Genomic DNA, 23,592 nt, shown 5'->3' with positions numbered 1-23,592 from the left:
TTGCCTATTCTAGAATATAGAATCATAGGATCAAAATTTTTGAGTTGGAAGGGAACTTACACATTTTCAAATCAAATTTTACAGGTGAGGAAAAGTGAGATTCAGAGAGGATAAGTGACATGCCTAGTGTCATATGCTAGTAAGAATCTGAAGTGAGATTCAAACCATGTTTCCTAAAATGCAATATGTATTCATTTTTATAAAACATTAGTGTTCTTTAAAAATGCCTATCATTTGAGTATGCTCTTTTTAATGATATTTACAAGTCCTAATTTTAAAAATGATATTTTGTTCTCTTTACTGTTGACAAAGAAAACTTTGACAGATGACAGAATTTTTCAGGTTTAATTAGAATCTATTCCAGTAGTCCTTCAAGTTTTGTTCTGTAGAATAAACTTAAAGGATTCTATTCAAACCAATTTTCTTTTAGTAAAAACGTGGTAGCATCATCAAATCCATTTTGATACAATGATTCCATTTTCCTCTGGCTTGGTGGGAAAAGAGCTTGATTTAGTCTTACCAGATTGGCCACAGACAACTATAATGAAAAGAAACAAATTTTAATTATAAGACATAAGAGACACTGAAGGCAGATATGAATTTACGTGTCAGCTGAAACTCACTACATATTAATTTAATAACAAAAAATAACAAAATAATATAATTCAATCCAATATTTTCTATATTAATACTCAAAAGGATTTTTATTTGATCTTATATATGTATATACTTTATTATCACAATCATTTTAACAAAGGACCTAATTCAAAACTGATTCTGAAACTGGCCTCAAAAAATGAGGTGAAATTTTAAAAAATACTAAATGAAAGGATAATAAGGTTTATTAGGATAATCTTAAATAGAGAATATTTAGTAATTTTTATTCTGCTTGCTATAAATATTTTGAAGCAATATATAAATTATTTATTTAATATATGCAAAACATAAACATTTTCTAAAATTAAAAATGGTTATGAAGGTTGTTAAATGTAGTGCATACTCCTGGGAGAATTAATCATTCAAATTCTCTGAATAACTAAAAAATTGCTTACCATGATATCTTGATTTGCAATATTAATGTATAGATCCAGCTGTCCTTTGTCTTCTGGAGAGATATCTAATCGACCACTGAAAGGTGAAACAGTCACTGTTCGCCCAATAGGCAGGATAGGAAGGCTACTGGTAAGCCCTCCATCAACCCATTTCTATTAAAAAAAAAAAGTATCCATTTCAATTGCATAGCAACTTCACACCACATAGAGTAAACACGCAAGGACTTCTTAAAAAGAAATTTCCAATCAAATAAAATGCAGTTTTAGAATATCATTTATGGAGGCAGTAGGTGGTGCAATGGATAGGGCATTGGCCCTGGAGTCAGGAGGACCTGAGTTCAAATCTAGTCTGAAACACATAACACTCAATAGCCGTGTGACTGTAGGCAAGTCACTCAACTCCAACCACGTCACTAAAAAATTTTTTTAAAAAAGGTTATCATTTATATTTAAAGTCAGAATTAATCTAGTACGAGATATATTTCAGAAAGTAAAAAAAAATCCTATGCAAACATGACTTTGCCACCATAAAAAAAAAAATCTAGATAGAGTTAGGATTTAGGGATGGGAATAGAGAATGGATTTGTGATTTCAGTGACAGATGAACACCCTATATGTAGTCAGGTATGTCGAAGAACATAAACCCAGGTCTTTTTTTCTGAGATCAGTTCTCTACCCACTTTGCTATTCTGACTCTCAAGTTGGGAAATACATCATAATATTTCACAGATTTAAAAGTGATTATACTCTGTAATACTTGCCTAAATTTTAATTTATTTTATTATAGAGACTTCTTTGGGGACTTAGTATTATTTTATCAAAGCTGAGTGACAGCATTACCTAATATTGGACAAAACAGCTACCATGATAGGGAGATACTATTCTCTGCGTGTGTGTGTATACATTTATAAATATGTATATGGAGAGACTTGAAATCAGTGATTTCTACAACAAAATTATAAACCAATAGGAAAAAAGAGAAAATGTTTCCTTGGAAATCTCTGAATACATGAAGAAATAGGTATGTTGTTAAAATGACATGAAAATGAACATATTGCTAGGACAACCAAAACTCGTCATGAGAGTTTCTCAGTTTTCAACACCACTCCCAAACAATAAAATGGGGCATGAAAAAGAATAGAGAACTATGTTGTAGAGAGAAATAAGAAAGTCAGAAACACAGAAAAAGAAAAGGATACAATACTTCCCCTGGTCTTGGTCTCAATTTTGCATGACATACACCCATTTCTAGATTATGGCAGGGAAACTATGTAACTCACATTCAGAGATATACTAGTAATAGAAACAAAAGAAAAAGGCAATGTTTCTCAGGTATAGACAAAGTTATAATTTAGTTATCATTCTAGGTATTATATTCATTCTGCTGACTTCAGAGATAGCATGTTTTCAATTATCAAAAACTACAGGAGTCATTAGAAGTTTTCATCAGGTGATTCACAGAAATTATTGAGAAATTCAATTATCTTTAATTATAAAAATTCTTTTCAAAAAAATTTTCCCCTAATTACATGCAAAAACCAATTTTTAACATTCATTTATTTTTTATTTTTTATTTTTTTTGGTGAGGCAATTGGGGTTAAGTGACTTGCCCAGGGTCACACAGCTAGTAAGTGTCATGTGTCTGAGACTGGATTTGAACTCATGTCCCTCCTGACTTCAAGGCCAGAGCTCTATCCACTGTGCCACCTAGCTGCCTTAACAATCATTTTTTTTTAAATGCTGAGCTCCAAATTCTCTCCCTCCCCTTCTCCCTCTCCTTCCCTCTCCAAGACATTAGGTGATTTGATATAGGTTATATATGTGTTAATAATTTTCACTAATACATTTCTGGTTTGATGTATGATTATCTAGCATGATAAAAGATAGAGTGCAGGTTAGTAAAAAACCCCAGCTAACTAGGAGTTAATTCATCTTGATTCTTTAGGGTGGTCATCCTCTTATGGCTTTTAAAGTTCTCCTAAGGCAGGACAAAAGTACAATATAGCACTGTGAGCTTTATTTTACTTAATCATCAAGAATAGTAAATAAAAGCCCTGAATAATACTATATTCAGACTAGTTTCAGAGTCCATGTAGAGTGTTATATTGAAGGAATATATAAAACTTACTTTTCTGGCGCTTTTCCATAGACAAAGTACCAATTTTTATTGTAACTAAACTCAGTGGAAGTATGACTATAATTAAATAGTCACAAATTCCCTTCACAAAGACCATTCCCTGAAGGAACACGTATAAAAAACATATTTTCATTTTCTACCTACCTTTCAGGTACAGCCTAACCAATCAGGAAACAAGCATAGTAGACTAGGCCAGAGGGGCTAATTCAAAAAGTCAAATGAGTTTGGTGTCTTCAGGGGACTAAATTTTCCCCTAAGACTATTAAGCAGAACTCATACATATTCATCATTAAATCAAACTTAACATGCATAAAAAAAAAAAAGAAAAGGAAAAGAAAAGAAAACCTGTCTTGGCAATTGTTTGATACGGAAACAGAAATTCTTCATTATCTCCTAGTTGTCACTTGGGAAGCAGAGGCCATTCTGTATCAAAATCCCTGAAACATCACAGCTTTAAAAACTGGTCAAAATATATCTCGTGTTGAAGGACCAGAATTATGTTTTGTTTTGTTTTGTTTTTTTAAAGTACAAAAAAAAGGACTGGCAGTGGATTTGGTTAAGGCTGAAGTAAAAATATTTTGTACCTTCAAATCACTAAACTGACTTGTGATTTAAAATCATAGGATAATATATTTAATGATGCATCAGTCTCAAGACTATCTCCCATTTCATGGATGAGGAAACTAAGCAAGGTAAAATACCATTTTCCTATAATACAAGTTTAACCATGTCAATCCCCTATTCAAACTATAATGGTTCTCAATCACCTCTAGAATCAAATATCAAGTCCTCTGGTTGCCTTTCACAAAAGCCTTCCAACAATCTACACCCAGTCTACCTTTTAAATCTTATTATACATTATTTCCTTTCATATATACCATAGTCTGACCAAACTAGCCTTACTGTTCTTTAAATACAATACTTCATTTACTATCTTTGTGGCTTTGCATTTGCTGTTACCAATTCCTGGAATGTGTGTTCTTATCACTTCGGTCTCAGAATACCTGGTTTTCTTCAAGGCTCAGCTCAAGTATCACCTTCTACATGAAGCCACTCATGATTTCCCCAGCTGCTAGTGCCTTCCCTTCAAAAACTGCCTTATATCTATTGTCTTTGTATGTATTGTGTATGTGTTATGTATTTATGCATATGCATAGGTACACACAGACATAGTGTAGTTATGTGTATTAGCATATTACATATATATACACATACACAAATACACACATACGAATGTAAAGGAAATGTTTCACTTTTGTCTTTACAAATCTAATACTTATAAATTAACAAATTTAATAAATTAAATTAAATTAACACATGCTTACTGAATGATCAAATGCCTAAGGCCATAAATAAGAAATTATAAGGTCAGAACTTAATATGTAATTTTTTCTAACTTTTGAAATGACCTGGGACTACTATATAGATACAGACTAAAAATATATGAAAATATTACAAAAGCAAGCTCCACAAGATCTGGTCCAAACTTGTTACTGCCTTTTCAATTTGCTTACTAAACTGTAATACCATGGCATGGTACAGGCCAAGGAAAAGGCTCTGAAATGATCACATTTGATATTCAGAGTACAACTTGTGAACATTAATGCAAAAAGTGGCTTTCATCAAAGAAAAAGAAAGAAGACCTCATATTATACTTTTAAATTATATTTAACTTAGTCAACTTAATTAAAATATAGGTGACTACGCTCATTAAATAGAAAAGCATTCCAATTTATTAGAAGTTAAGAAGTTAATGGCTGCTATCATGGGAAACTGGCGCATCTATTAAACTGCATTTCCTAACAGTTGGTATTATTTGTAAGTAGCATTCTAACTTTCATTACTATTGTTATATTATTATATGATTAAGGGAAATATACAGTTAATATATTTTAATAAATTAAATGCATAATGCTTATCCACAACCTATGCTACAATAATTCTTAGTGGTCCAACAGAATGAAATAGGTATATCCAACATAATTATTTATAGAGACTTACAGAATTGCAGGGTGTAATAATTTATAAATTTAAAAATTAAATTTAAGAAAATTTTAAAACTCATCACTTATACTCTAAGTTCATAGTTTAAAGCTTTTTGCTAACTTCTATCTACAAGAAGGCTAACAATAGTATAAAACTATTAATTATTTCCACATAACATTCCCATACATTATCAACAAGGACAATATTCCACAGCTTTACAGATTGATGTTTCTAAAACTTGACTATTTAACATGACTCCATTAAATTTATTTCCTTTAGAATTTTTTTAAAATTTAGCAATTATTCCACAACTACCAAAATGCATATGTGTCAAAGTAAAAGAATTCTGTATTTCATATGCAGCTCTTTGATTAGCAGCACTGTGGGTCATCAATGACCATCACTATTTTTATACTCTTCTAGAAGTATCAGTATGACTCAAAAACATTCTATATTAAATCAGCCTGCTCATGAACAGAGCACTGGTACTAAAAAGGTGGACTTCTCTGGCCCTGAAAAGAGGTTTTTCAAGGCCACAAAAACTTTTCAAGAACCATTTAATAAAGAAAAATAAACTACTTATTATCTTGTATTTGTCATTTTGGTGTATGTCTATTTTGCTGAAACTCTTGATATGTCACATGATTAAAGAAAAACTGATTTTAAAATGTCCTAAAGAGAGACTGCTTTTTAGTACATATGTGACTGTTACTACTATCTACATATATCTATAAGCACTAACTATATTATGAAGCTATATTAATAATAGTTCACATTTTGTAGCACTTCCAGGTTTACAATATGCTTTCCTCATAACAGACCAATGAAGTAGATTCTTTAACTATTATTATCCCTAACTTTCAGATGAAAAAACTAAGAGACTTGCCCCAAATCACACAGCAAAGAAATGAATGTTGTAGGTAGGACATGAATCCAACACTTCTGCTTCTAACTCTTGTTCTTACACTACGGCACACCACTACACTTCAGTTTTGGTAAAATCAAAACAGATGTATGTATGTAATTTAAATATAAAAATGTCTAGTATTTTCTTTATGCAGCTATTATGAGTACCTTTACAATCTTATTTCATGTCTTAACATCTTATGATTGGCAACACTGATAATTCAGAGGATAAAAAACAAAATAAATTTTTTGGTTTCCTTTATCAGAAAATTTTGTTTGATCTTAAGCTGTGAACAAAAGCTACCTTTTTAGAGGAAACTACTTAAAACTGTGTTTTTATCTACTTATTTGGTCAAATGCTTTTGTAAAAAAAATAATTCAGAAGAATCTTAATTTCTCTAAGTTTCTTGGTTAATTGTGGGACTGTGAACATATTGCTTGATATAGAAACTGTCTATGAAAGCCTCTCTGCAAGCAAAACCAATGCAATTAAAATTGAAGGAAAGAATGAAACTGGGGGAAAAATTTACAGCAAATTTCTCTGATAAAGGTTTCATTTCTCATATATATAGAGAACTGAGCCAAATATATAAAAATAAGGCCATTCCCCAATTGGTAAATAGTCAAAGGTTATAAACAGGCAGTTTTTAGAAGAAGAAATAAAAGCTATTAACTGTCATGTGAAAAAAATGTTCTAAACCACTTTTTATTAGAAAAATTCAAATTAAAACAACTCTGAGGAACTACCTAATACCTATCAGATTGGCTAATATGACAGAAAAGGAAAGTGGTAAATACTGGAAGGGATATGGAAAAATAGTTACACTAATGCTTTGTTGGAGGAATTATGAACTGGTTCAACCATTCTGGAGAACAATTTGGAACTATGCCCAAAGGGCTATCAAAACTGCATACCCTGTGACCCAGCAGTACCACTCACTATTAGGTCTATATCCCAAAGAAATCGAAGAAAAGGGAAAAGGGCCTGACCAGAAATATTTATAACAGCTCTTTTTTGTGGTAGCAAAGGATTACAAAATAAAGGGATGTCCATCATTTGGGGATGGCTGAACAAGTTGTGGTATATGATTGTGAAAGAATACTACTGTGCTATAAGAAATGATAAGCAGGATTGTTTCAGAAAAACCTATAAAGACTTATATGAAAGCATGTAAAGTGAAGTGGACAGAACCAGAACATTGTAGCAGCAATATTGTATAACTGTGAAAGACTTAACCACTCTGATCAAAGCAATGATGCAAGACAATCCCAAAGGACCCATGATCAAAAATGCCATTCACCTCCTGAGAACTGATGAACTCCGACTGAAAATTGAAGTGTGCCTTTTTCACTTTTATTTTTCTTGCTTTTTTTTTTTTTGGCAACATGGCTAATATGGAAGAAGACTCGAAAGGTAGGAAGGCACTGGTCATGAAGGGCTTTAATGCCAAACAAAACATTTTGTATTTGACCCTGGAGGACACAGGACGCCACTGGGGTTTACTGAGTAGGGTAGTGACATGCTCAGATCTGTGCTTTAGGAAAATCAATTTGGTGGCTGAAAGAAGGATGGATTGGAGTGGAGTGAGACTTAAGGCAGGCAGACTCACCAGCAGATTATTGCAATAGTCCAGGCATAAGGTGATGAAAGTCTATACCAGGAAGGAGACAATGTCAGAGGAGAAAACAGACCTTCGCAAAAGCTTGCATATGGAAGGAGGGGAAAAGTGGAGGTGAGAAATAGTTAGGCATTGAGGACAACTCCTAGATTGTGAGCCAGGTTGGGTACAAGTGAAACAAAGTGAGAAACAGACTCTTCTAATGTTAGGTCCCCAAGCTCCAATACACCCCAAAATTCCTGGGTGGTGGGGGAGGTTCTGGTCCACAGGTGACACTATTTTATGTTCTTTTAATACCACAATGTTTCAAAGATTAATGAAAGACTATTGGGAAATACAGATTATGTATAAACAAAAATCTTTAAAGCATCCAGTATGTACAAAAAATAGGTAATGTATTAAGTAGTCAAGATATATGAGGTAGGATTTGTCTTTCCTACTGTCTTTTCTATCTCTTCATACAAGTGCCACTTTGGAACTTTGCAGAGTGGTCCTAGATCCATACTTTTTACTTCACATTACTTAACTTTATTTTGCTTTTAAACTCAATCAACCCTGGGAATTACTTTTTGGGTTAGTATTTTTTTGTGTGGGGAGTGGTATTTTTACATGGGAATAACTATCTAAAAATAATATTGAATACTTTTGAGCATTTCTCTCAATTATTTTAATGTATTATAAATATTTTTAAAATATACACACATATTGTAAAATTGTTCTTAATGAAAGGTAATTTTTTTCTCTGAAAATGTAAAGAATGATACAAGAAAATAACTTGGTATAGAAATTGCACTAAACTGTGAGCAGTGATCAGGCTTCTACAGAATCAGTAATTAACCAGAGAACACAGCAGTTAAAATTTTTGGTTGGTGGCCTTATAAATTACACAAAGGTCTCTAAGGCATTCTGTCAATTCAGTCAGAAGTATGCATATATTCTCTTTATTTCAGATTTCATTATATAACAAAAGAAAGCCAAATTCTTTAAGAAATGCCATTGAAATGATATAGTATGTGGGGGGAGATCTCTGTTATGTTGAGAGGGTGTATGAGCTAACTGGCTCTCTCTTTCTGTACATCCTGTGTTCACCAAGAATAACAGATTCCAGATCTTAAATGAAGGCTCAATAAGTTTGTGTATCCCTGAAAATGCCACCAATACACAGAAAGATCACTAAAGCAAATAAATAAGAAAAAATAGAGGAACTTAATTTTCTTAGGGGTTTCTTGGGGTGTATATGTGTGTGTGTGAGTGTGAGGGGAGAACAGTTTATACCTGTCTAAGATCTGTTCTATCTTTTCAAATTCAGAGTACACATCAATATACTCTGTAAACACTCTACTCTTGGTTTCAAAGCTCCTTCAATTGTCTGATTAAAAAAAGAGAATGCTGCACATTTTTCAAATATTACAAGGTTTCATCCAGCAGCAACTAGATAAAATAATCTACATGTTCTACCTTAGACTACTGTATTGAATTACTGTTTATGCTGAAAGTTACTTCTTTATGAATTAGAAAAGTGAATTTCTAGAAAGATATTCTTGTTATACCAGACATTACTGCAATAGTACATCTTGTGAGTAACCCCAATCATTCTTTTGTGAAAATTAATATATGAAGGGGTAATGTTTGTATAGGTTTGTTTGTGTAACAGTAATGTTTGTATAAAAATCACAGGATTTCCTCTAAGTAGTTTAAATCAAATTCCTCATTTAGTATTTGTAGTCTGGGAAACCTTACAATTTCATTTAAGATCATATTTCATTAGATGTTTTAAGTCTGAGCAAGGAAATAAAACATGATATGAACAATCTAATTTGTGGAACTGTCAATTATCTGAGATTTCTTCCTCATATGATAACTTTGGGCCCTCTTGCTATATAATTTTTTTCAAAGTTCAAAAGATCCAATGAATTTTTCTCAAAATTTCTAAAATATTAAAGAAACAGTATTTGCCCGTTTTCATGCTCCTCTCCCCATCCTTCCCCTCAGTCCCCAGCCCACACATTCTCACAGAGAAGCAGCAGCAGATGAATGTCTAGAATGGGGATTCTTAACTTTCCTTGCCATGGATTCCACTGTCAGTATGGTAAAGCCTTTAGTGATTTGTTGTCTATGTTTATGCTTTAAGAAATGTTAAATTTCAGTTAGAGCATATGGACTTAATAATTTTTGAGTCATGGACTCCTTCGGCACTTTAATGAAACTTATGAACCCCTTTGCATAATAAATGCATGAAATAAAATACACAGAATTTCAAAGGAAATTTCAATTGTATTGAAATAAAATTAATGGTTAATAATTTATTAATAATAGCAAGAAGTTCAGGGACCCCAGATTAAAAGCACCCTGAGTTAGGAGGTTAACGAAAATAAAGATGTAATTTCTTTCCATCCAAGTTCAGAGATTTCCTGAAATCCATCCCCAGATCATGATTCTTAATCTCATATTAAGCCTGGATCATTCTTGACTTCCTCTCACTATGTTCTACTTTTACTACTATTCAGAGGCTGCTAAATGGATTTGGAGAAAATAATGTTGATAGGGTCCATTACAAATTTATTTTACATAAACTCAACTAGGCCCCTACTACAATAAGGTAATCCTTTCAAACCTCCTTAATCAATTTGTTATCCAACTCACCATAGTGTTTATTCCAAACATTTCTGTTCCTCAATTAGCTTCCCATGGCATCCCCTCCTCACACCCTCTCAGCTGCAGACTTCACATGATACTTGATGGAAAAAAAAATGAAGCCATTAGTGCACTAAGAGCTCCTTCATCTCCACTGCTTTTCATCTCACATACACATAAATTATGTAACATAAACTGATTTTTCCACCATTTCCTTCTCTATCCCTTTCTCACAGGAAGAGGCAGCCCCTTCATCTTGGCAAGGCAAACCCTTTTACATGTACCCTTGATCCCATCAAGTCCTATCTTGTCTAGTAGGTTGCCTTCACTACAATTTCCATTCTCTCTATAATCTTCATCCTCTCCCTATCTACTAGCTGCTTCCCTGCTACCTACAAATACATCCATGTCTTTCTCATCCTTAAAAAAAAAATCCCCACTTAATCAAATCATCCCTGCTAGTTAACATCCTATATGTCCCATCCTCTTCTTGGCAAAATTTCTTCAGAAAACTGTCTATATTAGGTACCCCCACTTCCTCTCCTCTACCAGAACCCCTACAGTTTAGCTTCCCACCACATCATTCAACTGAAACTACTATCTCTAAAGTTACCATGATCTTTAAATGGCTTTTCCTCAATTTAATGTTTTTTTTCCCTCAATCTTTATCCTTCTTGTCCAAAATAGAACTCATTAAATTTCCCCTCAAGCCCTCCTTCCCTCTTTCCAACTTCCTTATTACTATAAAAGGCCCCACCATCTATTCAGACTCACAACTTATGTGTCATCTTCCATTCCTCACTAGCACTGACTCCACATAATCAATCTGTTGCCACATCTTGTCATTTCTACTTCTACTTCTATCATACATGAATCTCTCTCCACTCACATATCTGTCACTCTGGGGCAGGTCCTTATTACCTCATTGATGGACTACTATAATAGCCTACTGGTTCTCTCCTTGCCTCAAGCCTCTCCTCACTCCAATCTATCCTTACTAGACGTGATCTCACTAAAAATGAAGGTCTAGGCATGTCATGTCCCTACCCAATAAATTTTAGTGGCTCCTTCTTACCTCCAGAATCACATATAAAATCCTCTGGCCTCTAAAGCTCTTCCTACCTTTCCAATTTTTTTATACTTTAGTTCCTCCACATACTCTACAATGAAGTGATACTGGCTTTCTTCCTGTTCCCTGCACATGGTCTTTCCCAATCTCTTCTCTTTTCCCTTAAAGCACCTCCTCTAAAAGATTACATTTCATTTGGCACTGTAAATGTGGTATGCATAAAATTATTTGCAAGTGGTCCCTGACATTAAAATAGGTAGGAAGTAGGTATAGTTATCCTTTCTACATCTTAGATGTGCCCCCTCCATCTGGAAAAATCCAAGTAAAAATTTTTGGCCCTCCCTTCATACCAGTAGAAGTCTGAATTATTATAGCATTAAATGATAAATGTTGTTGATATTATATAATACTATACATTATTTTATGCATTTCTGAGCTTCTAAACTTTTTTAATGTTGTCTGCTAGCCTTTGTGTGTCATCTTCAGCTTCCGCAAAATTCCCCCATAATTCTCATTTAATTTCTTATGCTGACCTGTGATAAAATGAAACCAAAATGGGGAAAGTCTCGATGTGGAAGGGATAACTGTATTTGTATTGCTTTGTATTCTCAGTACTTAGTACAGTGCCTGGCTTATATAGTAAGTACTTAACATATTCTATTGAGATAAATCATTTATTATGATCTTGGCACTAGGTTTAAGTGCTAGGTATACATATACAAGCAAGCAAAAACAAAAACAGTCCCTGACCACAAGAAGCTTCAATTCAAGTAGGGCAAAAATAACACATAAAGGTGATGGGACAAGAACATCACAAACTTGTGATGTAAGGGAAATAATTTCTCCATTAAAATTTAAGCTCTTTGACAGTAAGAATTGTTTTATTCTTTGTACTTGTATCCCTAGCTCTTAGCACCACACCTGGCACATAACAGGCTCTTAACAAATACTTATTGATTACTGTTGATTCAACAGGCCAGCCTTTGCTTATTTTCTGAAAAAGAAAAACTGATTTAAAATCTAATTGAGTCCTATGCAGCTGGAATGGATTAACTCTAATCTAAAAAATGAAGATAATACTTTTATACTGGTTTGTCTAATCAAGTTCCATTTAGAGTTTAGGGGGAAGAAGAGATATCACTTAGAAATTCATCAAATATATTAGGTATTTTAATAATAGTAAGCATAAAAGAGGGGCGGCTAGGTAGCACGGTAGATAGTGTCAGCCCTGGAGTTAGGAAGACAAGTTCAAATCTGGCCTTACTTACTAGCTGTGTGACCCTGGGCAAGTCACTTAACCCTGTTTGCCTCATTTCCTCATCTGTAAAAATGAGCTGGAGAAGAAACGGCAAACCATTCTAGTATCTTTGCCAAGAAAATCCCAAATGGCATCACAGAGATTCAGACAGGTCTAAAACGACTTGACAACAATCAGAAAAGTAAAGACAGTTATGTAAACAACATTTGCCACATAGCAATTCCTGAGCCTTAACAATAGATCATATGGAATACCAGGCTCATCCAAAGGACCAAGAAGTTTCAAGCCAAAAAGTCAGAACTGAACTGCCTCCTATTCATTTTTGCTGATCTTTTTATAGTCTCAAAAAAGTAAGGATTAAGAACAATATCATTTGTTGCAGTAGACTCCAGTCCCCTGATCCTTAATTTTGTGTATGCCCTAATGTTAACTCCACATACTGTATCTGGGAATACATGGTCCCTAGGTCAATAAGGTAGTCATCTTCTCCCTTTGTTATGTTCTGCCAGGAAGGCACACATATAAATAATTAGGATGAACAAAATAATAGGGTGTGTTTGTGGAGTGGAGCATGGAAGGGAATGGCAAACTTAAATGTCTATTAGTAAGATGGGAGGATTGTGGGAAGATGGCAGAATAAGGCAGGAAATTACTTGTCTTTCCCAAATTTTCCCTAAAATAATTTAAAATAATGCCTCAAAGTGAATTTTAGAGCAGCAGAAATAATTAAAAGTTGGGGTAAAGCAGTTCTCCAGCCTAAGACAATTTGGGAGGATGTTAGGAAAGATCCGACCTAAGGGAGTGGTGGTCTGGCCAGGATCAAAGTGTAGATACCACTGCTTCAACAAACAGCAAGCCCTATGGACAGCCGTGTAATAGCCGCAGTCAGGGCTTTAGGATCTTTCCTCCCACTGAGGGGGGGATGGTTTATTGGCTTGGGGAGGCCTCCACTGGCACTTAATGGCTCAAGTTGTAACTCTGGGCAAGGACACACCAGTAATTGAGGGTACAGAAGGGTGGGGCCCTGCTGGTTGTGGTCACTTGCCAGAGAACAGAATCCCTCATTTTGGTTCCAGGACAGAGGGGAGTTGAAGACTGTTGGTGCGTTCTGGACTGCCAGGCTGAGAGTGAGCATGTTTGTAGTGGTAACTGTGCTGTGAGCCCTGGTTGCAGCTCAGGGGCAGAAAGAAGTACCTGATGTCACTCATAGACCAAGGAATAAACCAGAGGAGCAGTGATGACCTAGCTTTGGATCATAGCACAATGGAAGAACCAAAAATTCGAAGACCCCCAGAGAGAAATCTGAAAACAACAGCACAAAAATCTAAGACGTTACCCCCACATCCTGGGAAGAGAGCTCCTACACATAACATAAAGCTAACAATCAAGAAACAGGACAATAAAATGAGAAAAAAAATGAGTAAACAACAGAGAAAGAACTTGACCATAAATAGTTACTATGGCAAGAGAGATCAGGATTCAAATTCAGAAGATGACAATGAAGTCAAAATAGCTACTTTTAAAGCTTCAATGAAAAATGTAAAATGGTCACAAGTCCAAAAAGTGTTCTTAGAAGAGCTTAAAAAGGACTTCAAAAATCAAATAAGAGAGGTAGAAAAAAATTGGGAAAAGAAATAAGAGTAATGCAAGAAAACCAAGAAAGTTATGAAAAGAAAGTCAACCAATTGGAAAAAGAGATACAAAAATTTATTTAATACAATTACTCAGTAAAAATTAAAATTAGCCACAAGGAAGCTAATAATTTTATAAGACATCAAGAAATAATTAAACAAAATAAAAAGAATGAAAAAATGGAAGAGAATATAAAATATTTCATTGGAAAAACAAGTGACCTGAATGACTGAACAACAAAGAATGTTATCGTTACTAGGGTAGTTAAAAAGAATATACATACATTAAAGGCTTGGGGTTGAGTTAATTATGATGGGATGACCTTAAAAAATAAAATTGGGTAGGGCAAGGTAAAATAGAGTAAATTGTCTTATACAAAAGAGTCATGAATGGGAAAATTTTTACAGAGGAGGGGAAAGTCTTTACTGGGGAGCAGTGAGCAGTGTAGGAACCCTATTCTCATCAGAACTCAGTTAAAAAGGGAATAACATATACATCTAGCTAGATATAAAAGTCTTCTTAACTTACAGAGAAATAGGAGGGGAAGAAGAATAAGATAAGGGAGGGACTCTCAGAAGGGTATGAAGCTTAAGAAATAGGAGGTCCAGGGGATAAGATAAAGGATAAACAGTGGGGGGAAACAGGATGGAGGGAAATGCACAACTAGTAATTATAACTTTGAATATTAGTGGGATAAACTAACTTATAAAAGGGAAATGGATAGCAGAATAGTTAAAAAACCAGAACAATATGTTGCCACAAGAAAAATATTTAAAAATGAAAGACACACATAAAGTAAAAATAAAGGGATGGTGTAGAATGTATTTTACCTCAGCTGATGTAAAAAAAAGTAGAGGTAGCAGTCACGCTCTCAGACAAAGTTAAAGCTAAAATAGATTTAATTAAAAGAGATAAGCAGGGAAACTATATCATGTTAAAAGGTAGTATAGTTAAAATGAAGTAATATCAATACACATATGCACTAAGTGCTATAGCATCCAAATTTATAAAATAAAAGGTAAATGAATTATAGGTAGAAACAGAAGGGTTCTTTAACCTCCCCCTCTCAGAATTAGATAAATCTAACCAAAAGATAAATAAGAAAGAAGTAAAGATGAATACAATCTTAGAAAAGCTAGATATGAGAGACATCTATAGATAAGTGAATGGGAACAGAAAGGAATATACTCTTTTCTCCACAGCACATGGCATCTTTACAAAAACTAACTATATATTAGGGCATAAAATCTTATGGTTAACTGCTATAAAGCAGAAATATTAAATGCATCCTTTTAAATTCATAATGCAATAAAAATTACATTTAATAAATTATCATAGGAATACATTAAAAATCAATTGCAGACTAAATAACCTAATCTTAAAAAATGAGTAGATGAAAGAACAAATCATAGAAACAATACTTTATTAAAGAGAATGATGATAATGAGACAGCATACCAAAACTTATGAGATACAGCAAAAGCAGTAAGCAGGAATCCAAGATTAGGAGGGAAGCAGAAAACTGGGAAAGAATTTTTACTACCAGTGTCTCTGATAAAGGTCTCATTTCTAAAATATACAGAGAACTGAGTCAAAATTATAAGAATACAAGACATTCACCAATTGATAAATGTTCCAAGGAGATGAACAGGCAGTTTTCAGAGGAAGGAGCTAAAGCTATCTATAATCATATGACAAAATGTTCTAAATTATTGTTCATGGGGAGTGGAGCCAAGATGGCAGAGTGAAAGCAGTGACTTGCTTAAGTTCTCCCCCAAAACCCCTCCAAATACTCATAAAAAATGGCTTTAAACAAATTCTGAAGCAGCAGAACCCACAAAAACACAGACTGAAACAAACTGACAGCCCAAGACAACCTGGATGATTGATTAGAAAGGTGTATTGAGTCAGCTGGGAACGCAGTACAGCATGGGAGCACAGGCCACAGCAAACCTGGAGCAGGCCTCAGAGGACTGAATCACAGGCAGCTGTGGAGGTTTCTAGACTCCTCAACCCACTAATGCCAAAGACAACTTAGAAGGTCAGTGGGAAAAGTGTGTTTCTGAGAAAGGAAAGCAGGGTCTCAGCTTCATTCCCCAGGAGCATGGTCCTGGGCTTGGGGGGGCAGCTGCTTCCCGAGCTGCTGGCCCACAGACTGAGGGGGAATCCAGTGGCTGATCAGAGAGGGACTGCAGGGATCTCTTTGCCAGTGATGAGGCAGGAATCTCTTGCTTTGCCTGTGTTTGGATCTGGGTCACAGTTCTGGGTGGAGGTACTGGGGTGAGGAGGAACGCTGGCATGGTGGAGCGGAAGGAACCCCTCCTCACAGTTACAGGACAGAAAGGAACACTTGTGGTCACAGGCCAGGAAAGGAGTAAACACCTTGCCCCTTATCACACCACCTTGTGAGAACTGAAAATTTACAGGTCCCTACAAGTATCTCTGAAAACAGCTGTACAAACCCCTGAAGCTTGGGACAGTACATTCTCCACATTGGAAGCAGACTCTTACCTCAACAAAGAGTTTAAAACTCAAGTAATTGGCTGGGATCATGAGCAAGCAGAACAAAAAGAGTCAGACTATATTATCTTCCTTTGGTGACAAAGAAGATCAAAATATACAACCAGAAGAAGACAACAAAGTCAAAGCTCCTACATCCAAAGCCTCCAAGAAAAATATGAATCAGTCCCAGGCCTTGGAAGAGCTCAAAAGGGATTTTGAGAAGCAAGTAAGGGAAGTAGAGGAAAAACTGGAAAGACAAATGAGACTGATGCAAGAAAATCATGAAAAACAAGTCAACAGCTTGCTAAAGGAGACCCAAAAATATACTGAAGAAAATAACACCTTAAAAAATAGCCTAACCCAAATGGCAAAAGAGGTCCAAAAAGCCAATGAGGAGAAAAACACCCTAAAAAGAAAAATTGGCCAAATGGAAAAGGAAGTCCAAAAGATTACTGAAGAAAATACTTCCTTAGAAATTAGAATAGAGCAATTGGAAGCAGTGACTTTATGAGAAATCAAGACACTGTAAAACAAATCCAAAAGAATGAAAAATTAGAAAACAATGTGAAATATCTCATTGGAAAAACAACTGACCTGGAAAATAGATCCAGGAGAGAGAATTTAAAAATTATTGGACTATCTGAAAGCCATGATCAAAAAAAGAGCCTAGACATCATCTTTCAAGAAATTATCAAGGAAAACTGCCCTGATATAGTAGAACCAGAGGGCAAAATAGAAATTGAAAGAATCCACAGATCTCCTCCTGAAAGAGATCCCCAAAGGAAAACTCCTAGGAATATTATAGCCAAATTCCAGAGTTCCCAGGTCAAGGAGAAAATATTACAAGCTGCCAGAAGGAAACAATTCAAGTACTGTGGAAACACAATCAGGATAACACAAGATTTAGCAGCTTCTACATTAAAGGACCACAGGGCATGGAATATAATATTCCAGAGGGCAAAGGAGATAGGATTACAACCAAGAATCACCTACCCAGCAAAACTGAGTATAATCCTTCAGGGGAAAAAATGGTCATTCAGTGAAATAGAGGACTTTCAAGCATTCTGATGAAAAGACCAGAGCTGAATAGAAAATTTGACTTTCAAATACAGGACTCAAGTGGAACATGAAGAGGTAAACAGGAAAGAGAAATCATAAGAGACTTATTAAGATTGAACTGTTTACATTCCTGCATGGAAAGATGATATTTATAACTCATGAGACCTTTGTCAGTATTAGGGTAGTTGGAGGAAAAAAATTATATGTATGTATAGATAGATAGATAGATAGAGGGCACAGGGTGAGTTGAAGATTAAGGGGTCATATCTGGAGAATAAAATTAAGGGATGAGAGAGGATTATACTCGGAGAAGAAAGGAAGAAGTAGAATGGGGTAAATTATCTCACAAAAAAAAAAGAAAAGTCTCTTACAGTGGAGGGGAACAGGGGAAGGTGAGAGGGAATGAGTAATCTTATTCTCATAGGATTTGGCTTAAGGAGGGAATAACATACACATTCAATTGGGTATGGAAATCTGTCTTACCCTACAGGAAAATAGGGGGAGAAGGGGACAAGAGAGCAGGGGGATGATAGAGAGGAGGGCAGATTGGGAAAGGGTGTAATCAGAAGTAAATACTTCTGAGGAGGGACAGGGTCAAAAGAAAGAATAGAATAAATGGGAGGGCAGGATAGGATTAAGGGAAATAGAGTTAGTTTTTCACAACATGTCTACTATGGAAGTGTTTTGCATAACTGCACATGTACAACCTATATTGAGTTGCTTGCCTTTTCAATGAGGGTGGGTGGGGAGGGAGGAAGAGAGAAAATTTGAAACCTAAAGTTTTAAAAACATATGTTTAAAAAAAAGTTTTCACATGCTATCAGGAAATAAGAAATACAGGAAATGGTGTACAGAAGTCTATCCTGCCCTACAGGAAAATAGAAGGGGAAGGGGAAAAGGGAAGGGGGGAGAGAAAGAAAAGAGGACAGACTGGGGAAGGATATTCAGAATGCATGCCATCTTGGGTGGGGGAAGGGTGAGAGGGTGAAAATTTGGAACTCAAAAACTTGTGGAAATGAATGTTGAAAACTACAAATAAATAAATTTATATTAAAAAAAGTAAAATAAAAAACAAAAAACAAAAAAAAATAATTATTCATTAGAGTAATGCAAATCAAAACAACTTTGAGGTACCACATCACACCTATCAGATTGGCTAATGTGACAAAACAGAACAATGGTAAATGTTGGAGAAGATGTGGGGAAACTAGAACACTAATAAATTGTTGGTGGAGTTGTAAAATGATTCAACTATTTTGGAAAGCAATTTGGAACTATGCCCAAAGGGCTATAAAATTGTGCATACCCTTTGACCCAGCAATACCACTTCTAGGTCTGTAACCCAAAGAGATCATAAAAAAGGGAAAAGGACCCACATGTACAAAAATATCTATAGCAGCTCTTTCTGTGTGGCAAAGAATTGGAAATTGAGGGGATGCACTTCAGTTGGGGAATTGCTAAAGAAGTTGTGGTATATGAATGTAATGGAATACTACTGTGCTACAAGAAATGATGAGCAGGAAAACTTAAAAAAAATGGAAACACTTACATGAACTGATGCAGAGTGAAATGAGCAGAACCAGGAGAACACTGTAGACAGTAACAGCCGCATTGTGGGATGACTGACTTTGATAGACTTGGCTCTTCAGAACTAAGAATTTAAGACAACTCCAAAAGATTCAGATTGGAAACTGATATCCACATCCAGAGAAAGAAATATGGAGTCTGAATGCAGATGGAAACATATTATTTGCTCTCCTTTTCCTTTACTGTTTTGTCTTATTGCTTCATTCTCGTGGTTCCTCCCATTAGTCCTAATTGTTCTGTACATCATGCCTAATGGGAAAATATACTTAACATGAACGTATATATAGAATCTATATCAGACTGTACACCGTCTTGGGTGGGGTGAGGTGGGAAGAAGTGGGACAGGGAGAAAATTTAAAACTCAAAATTTTATGGAAGTGAATGTTGAAAACTAAAAATAAATTAATTACTAAAAAAGCAGTAATCAGAGGAAAATTTATATCTCTAAATGCTTACATCAATAAAATATGGAAAGAGTAAATCAATGAATTGGGTATGCAATTAAAAAACTAGAAAAAGAACAAATTGAAAATCTTCAATTAAACAGCAAGTTAGAAATACTGAAAATTAAAGGTGAGATTAATAAAACTGAATGTAAGAAAACCATTGAAATAATCAATAAAACTAGGAATTGGTCTTATAAAAAAATCAAAAATATATATAAACCATTAGTTAATATGATTGTTTAAAAAGGGAGAGAATGATACACCACTAATAAAGATAAAATTACAGCAATTATTAGGCATTATTTTGCCTAATTATATGTTAATAAATTTAAAAATTTAAGTGAAATGGAGAATACTTAGAAAAATATAAACTTCCAGAAGAGGAAATAAAATATCCAAGTAAACCTACTCTAGAAAAAGAAATTAAACAGGCCATAAATAAGCTTCCTAAGTAAAAAGCAACAAGATCAGACAGATTTACATGTGAATTTTACCAAACATTTAAAGATCAACTAATTTCAATATTAAATAAATTATTTGGAATTATAGGCAAAGAAGCACTCCTATCAAACTCCTATACCTAAACTAGGAGAGCAAAAACAAGAAAAGAAAGTTATAGACCCATTTCAGTGAATATTAATGCAAAAATCCTAAATAAAATACTAGCTAAGAGACTACAGCAACATATCACAAAGATGTGACAAAATGTGATTTACAATAGGAATGCAGGGCTGGTTCAACATAAAGAAAACTGTTAATATAACTGATTTTATCAATTACAGAATGAACAAAAATCACATGATCATATCAAAAGATGCAGAAAAAAGCTTTTGACTAAATACAACATTCATTCCTATTAAAACATAGGTATAAGTTGATTTTTCCTTAAAATGATAAGAAGCATCTACCTAAAACCATCAGCAAGCATTATCTTTAACAAGGATAAGCTAGAAGCTTTCCTGAGGCATCAGAATGGGCAATGAGGAAAAAAAAAATCTCTTTTTACAGACTGTATGATGATATACTTGGAAAATCCTAGAGATTCAACTAAAAAATTGGTTGAAACAATAATTTTAGCAAGGTGGCAGGATATAAAATAAAAGCACATAAATTTTTCATCATTTCTATATATAATCAACAAAGCCCTTCAAGAAGAGATAGTAAGAGATACTTCACTTAAAATAACCACAGACAATATAAAATACCTGGGAGTATACCTGCCAAGACAAACTCAGGAAGTATATGAACATAATTATAAAATACTCTTTATACAAATAAAGTCAGAATTCAATAATTGGAGAAATATCAATTGTTAACAGGTGGGTAAGCCAACATAATAAAAATGACAATTCTATCCAATCTAATTATTCAGTGCCACCTCAAACTACCAAAAATTATTTTATTGAGCTAGAAAAATAATAACAAAATTCACTTGGAAGAACAAAAGGGTCAAGGATATCAAAGTAATTAGTGAAAAAAAAATGTAAAAGAAGAAGGTTTAGCAGTACCAGATCTTATACTGTATAAGGTAGTATTTTTCAGACTATTTGGTACTGGCTAAGAAATAGAATGATGGATCAGTGGTATAGAGAAAGCATAGTTAGTTACCTTATGTTTGATAAATGTAAAGATCTAAGCTTTTATGATTAAAAACTCACTATTTGGTAAAAATTGCTCAGAAGCCTGGTAGAAACTAGGTATAAACTAATATCACACACCATTTACCAAGATAAGGTCAAAATGGATACATGACTTAGACATAAAGGAAGTATTAGAAGAGTATGGAACTATTTCCTATTAGATCTATGGATAGAAGAATTTATGAATAAACAAAAGATAGAGAGCATTGAGGGATGTAAAATAGACAATTTTTGTTACATTAAATTAAAAAGTTTTGTACAAATAAAACCAGTGTAGCCAAGATTAGAAGGCAAGCAGAAAACTGGGGGGGGGGGGATTTATGGACAGTTGCTTTGATCAAGGCCTCACATCTCAAATACATAGAGAACTTAGTCAAATTTATAAGAACATGACTCATTCCCCAAATGATAAATGGTCAAAGGACAGAAACAGGCAGTTTTTGGAAGAAACTATTAAAGCTATATGTAGTCATATGAAAAAATGCTCTAAATCATTATTGATTATAGAAATGCAAATTAAAACAACTTTGAGTACCATCTTACACCTATCAGATTGGCTAAAATGGTCATAGGGGAAAATGACAAATGTTGGAGGGGATGAAGAAAACTTGGGACACTAATATACTGGTGGTAGAACTTTGTACTAATCCAACCATTTTGGAGAAAAATTTGGAATTATGACCAAAGAGTTATAAAACTCTGTATACCCTTTGACCTAGCAATAACACCATTAGGTCTGTTTCCCAAGGTGATCAGGGAAAAAGGAAAAGAACCTATATGTCCTAAAATAGTTATAGCAGCTCTCTTTGCAGTAGCAAAGAACTAGAAATCGAGGGGATATCCATCAATTGGAGAATGGCTAAACAAATTGTGGTTTATGATAATGATGGCATACTACTGTACTGTTATGAAATGATGAGCAGGTTGATTTTAGAATATGAAAAGAGTTGAATGAAATAATGCTGAATGAAATGTATAGAACCACAAAAATGTTGTATAGAGTAACAGTAACATTCAAAGAGTAACTGTGAGTGACTATGCTATTCTGAGTAACATGAATATTCAAATAAACAATGAAGGACTTATGAAGGAAAATGCTATCTACCTCCAGAGAAAGAACTGATATATGGATGCATGTATTGTATGGTTCCACATATATATCTATATCAAATGTTGGCCTTCTCTAATGTGGGGCTAGGAGGAAGGAAGGGAGACAACTTAGAACTAAAAAATGTAACTAATTCATTTTAAATAAATATATAGGTATATATGCATGCATACACATATATTCACATGGATAGTGGCTTGCCATCACCTCCAAATTCAAATACAAAATCCGCTGGTATTCAAAGTTCTTCACAACCTAGTCCCCCATTTTCCCAGTCTTCTTACATGTTATTCCCTACCATGTACTCTGAACCAGTGACTCTTGTTCAGTAATATCCATTATTTCAAGCAAAGATTCACTGATTACTTCTCTACTAGCCATATATACTAAAAATTCTATCACTGACATAAATATAATACTTAATATATGTATCTCCTGAGACTCTCCAAAAATTGAGGAATGGTATACAAGCTACCACAATGTGCTTTATCCATTTCACAGTGGTTTTATGAATGAAATATTTTGTTAACTGTAAAGCACATATAAATATGAGGTGGAATAACATTTCAATTTTTTTTTCCTGTTATTTGCTAAGGAGTAACCTCACAATTCATGTTACAGTGAATAGAGTGCTGGCCTGAAGCGAGTAAGACTCCTCTTTCTGAGTTCAAATCCAGCCTCAGACACTTACTAGCTGTGTGACCATGGACAAGTTATTTTAACCCTGGTTTGCCTCAGTTTCCTCATTTGTAAAATGAGCTGGAGAAGGAAATGGCAAATGACTCCCATATCGCCTCAGTTTCCTCATTTGTAAAATGAGCTGGAGAAGGAAATGGCAAATGACTCCCATATCTTTGCTGAGAAAACCCCATAAGAGGTCATGAAGAGTCAGATACAACTAAGAAATGACTAAGCAACAACAATAAAAAAAATCCTCCCCTCAAAATTAATAAATTGA

At 34.4% G+C, this 23,592-nt stretch overlaps 1 protein-coding gene across 3 annotated transcripts in view; it reads right to left on the bottom strand.

Annotated features, from left to right (window-relative positions):
• Positions 1–331: 331 nt before the first annotated feature.
• The window catches only part of PNPLA4 (patatin like domain 4, phospholipase and triacylglycerol lipase), a 69,631-nt gene continuing 46,370 nt past the window's right edge, over positions 332–23,592 (bottom strand). For all 3 annotated transcript variants that reach the window (XM_021006220.2, XM_021006221.2, XM_021006216.2), the window contains 2 exons: positions 1,053–1,205; positions 332–538 (listed from right to left, as the gene is read on the bottom strand). In XM_021006220.2, coding sequence (XP_020861879.1) covers positions 407–538; positions 1,053–1,205 — 285 coding nt within the window. In that variant the 3' untranslated portion in view covers positions 332–406. The remainder of the gene's footprint in view (positions 539–1,052; positions 1,206–23,592) is intronic.

This window comes from Phascolarctos cinereus, unplaced genomic scaffold, assembly GCF_003287225.1.
Source record: "Phascolarctos cinereus isolate Bilbo 61053 unplaced genomic scaffold, phaCin_HiC Scaffold_726;HRSCAF=1367, whole genome shotgun sequence".
NCBI classification, from domain to species: domain Eukaryota; kingdom Metazoa; phylum Chordata; class Mammalia; order Diprotodontia; family Phascolarctidae; genus Phascolarctos; species Phascolarctos cinereus.
This window is presented reverse-complemented; position numbering and strand designations above follow the sequence as displayed.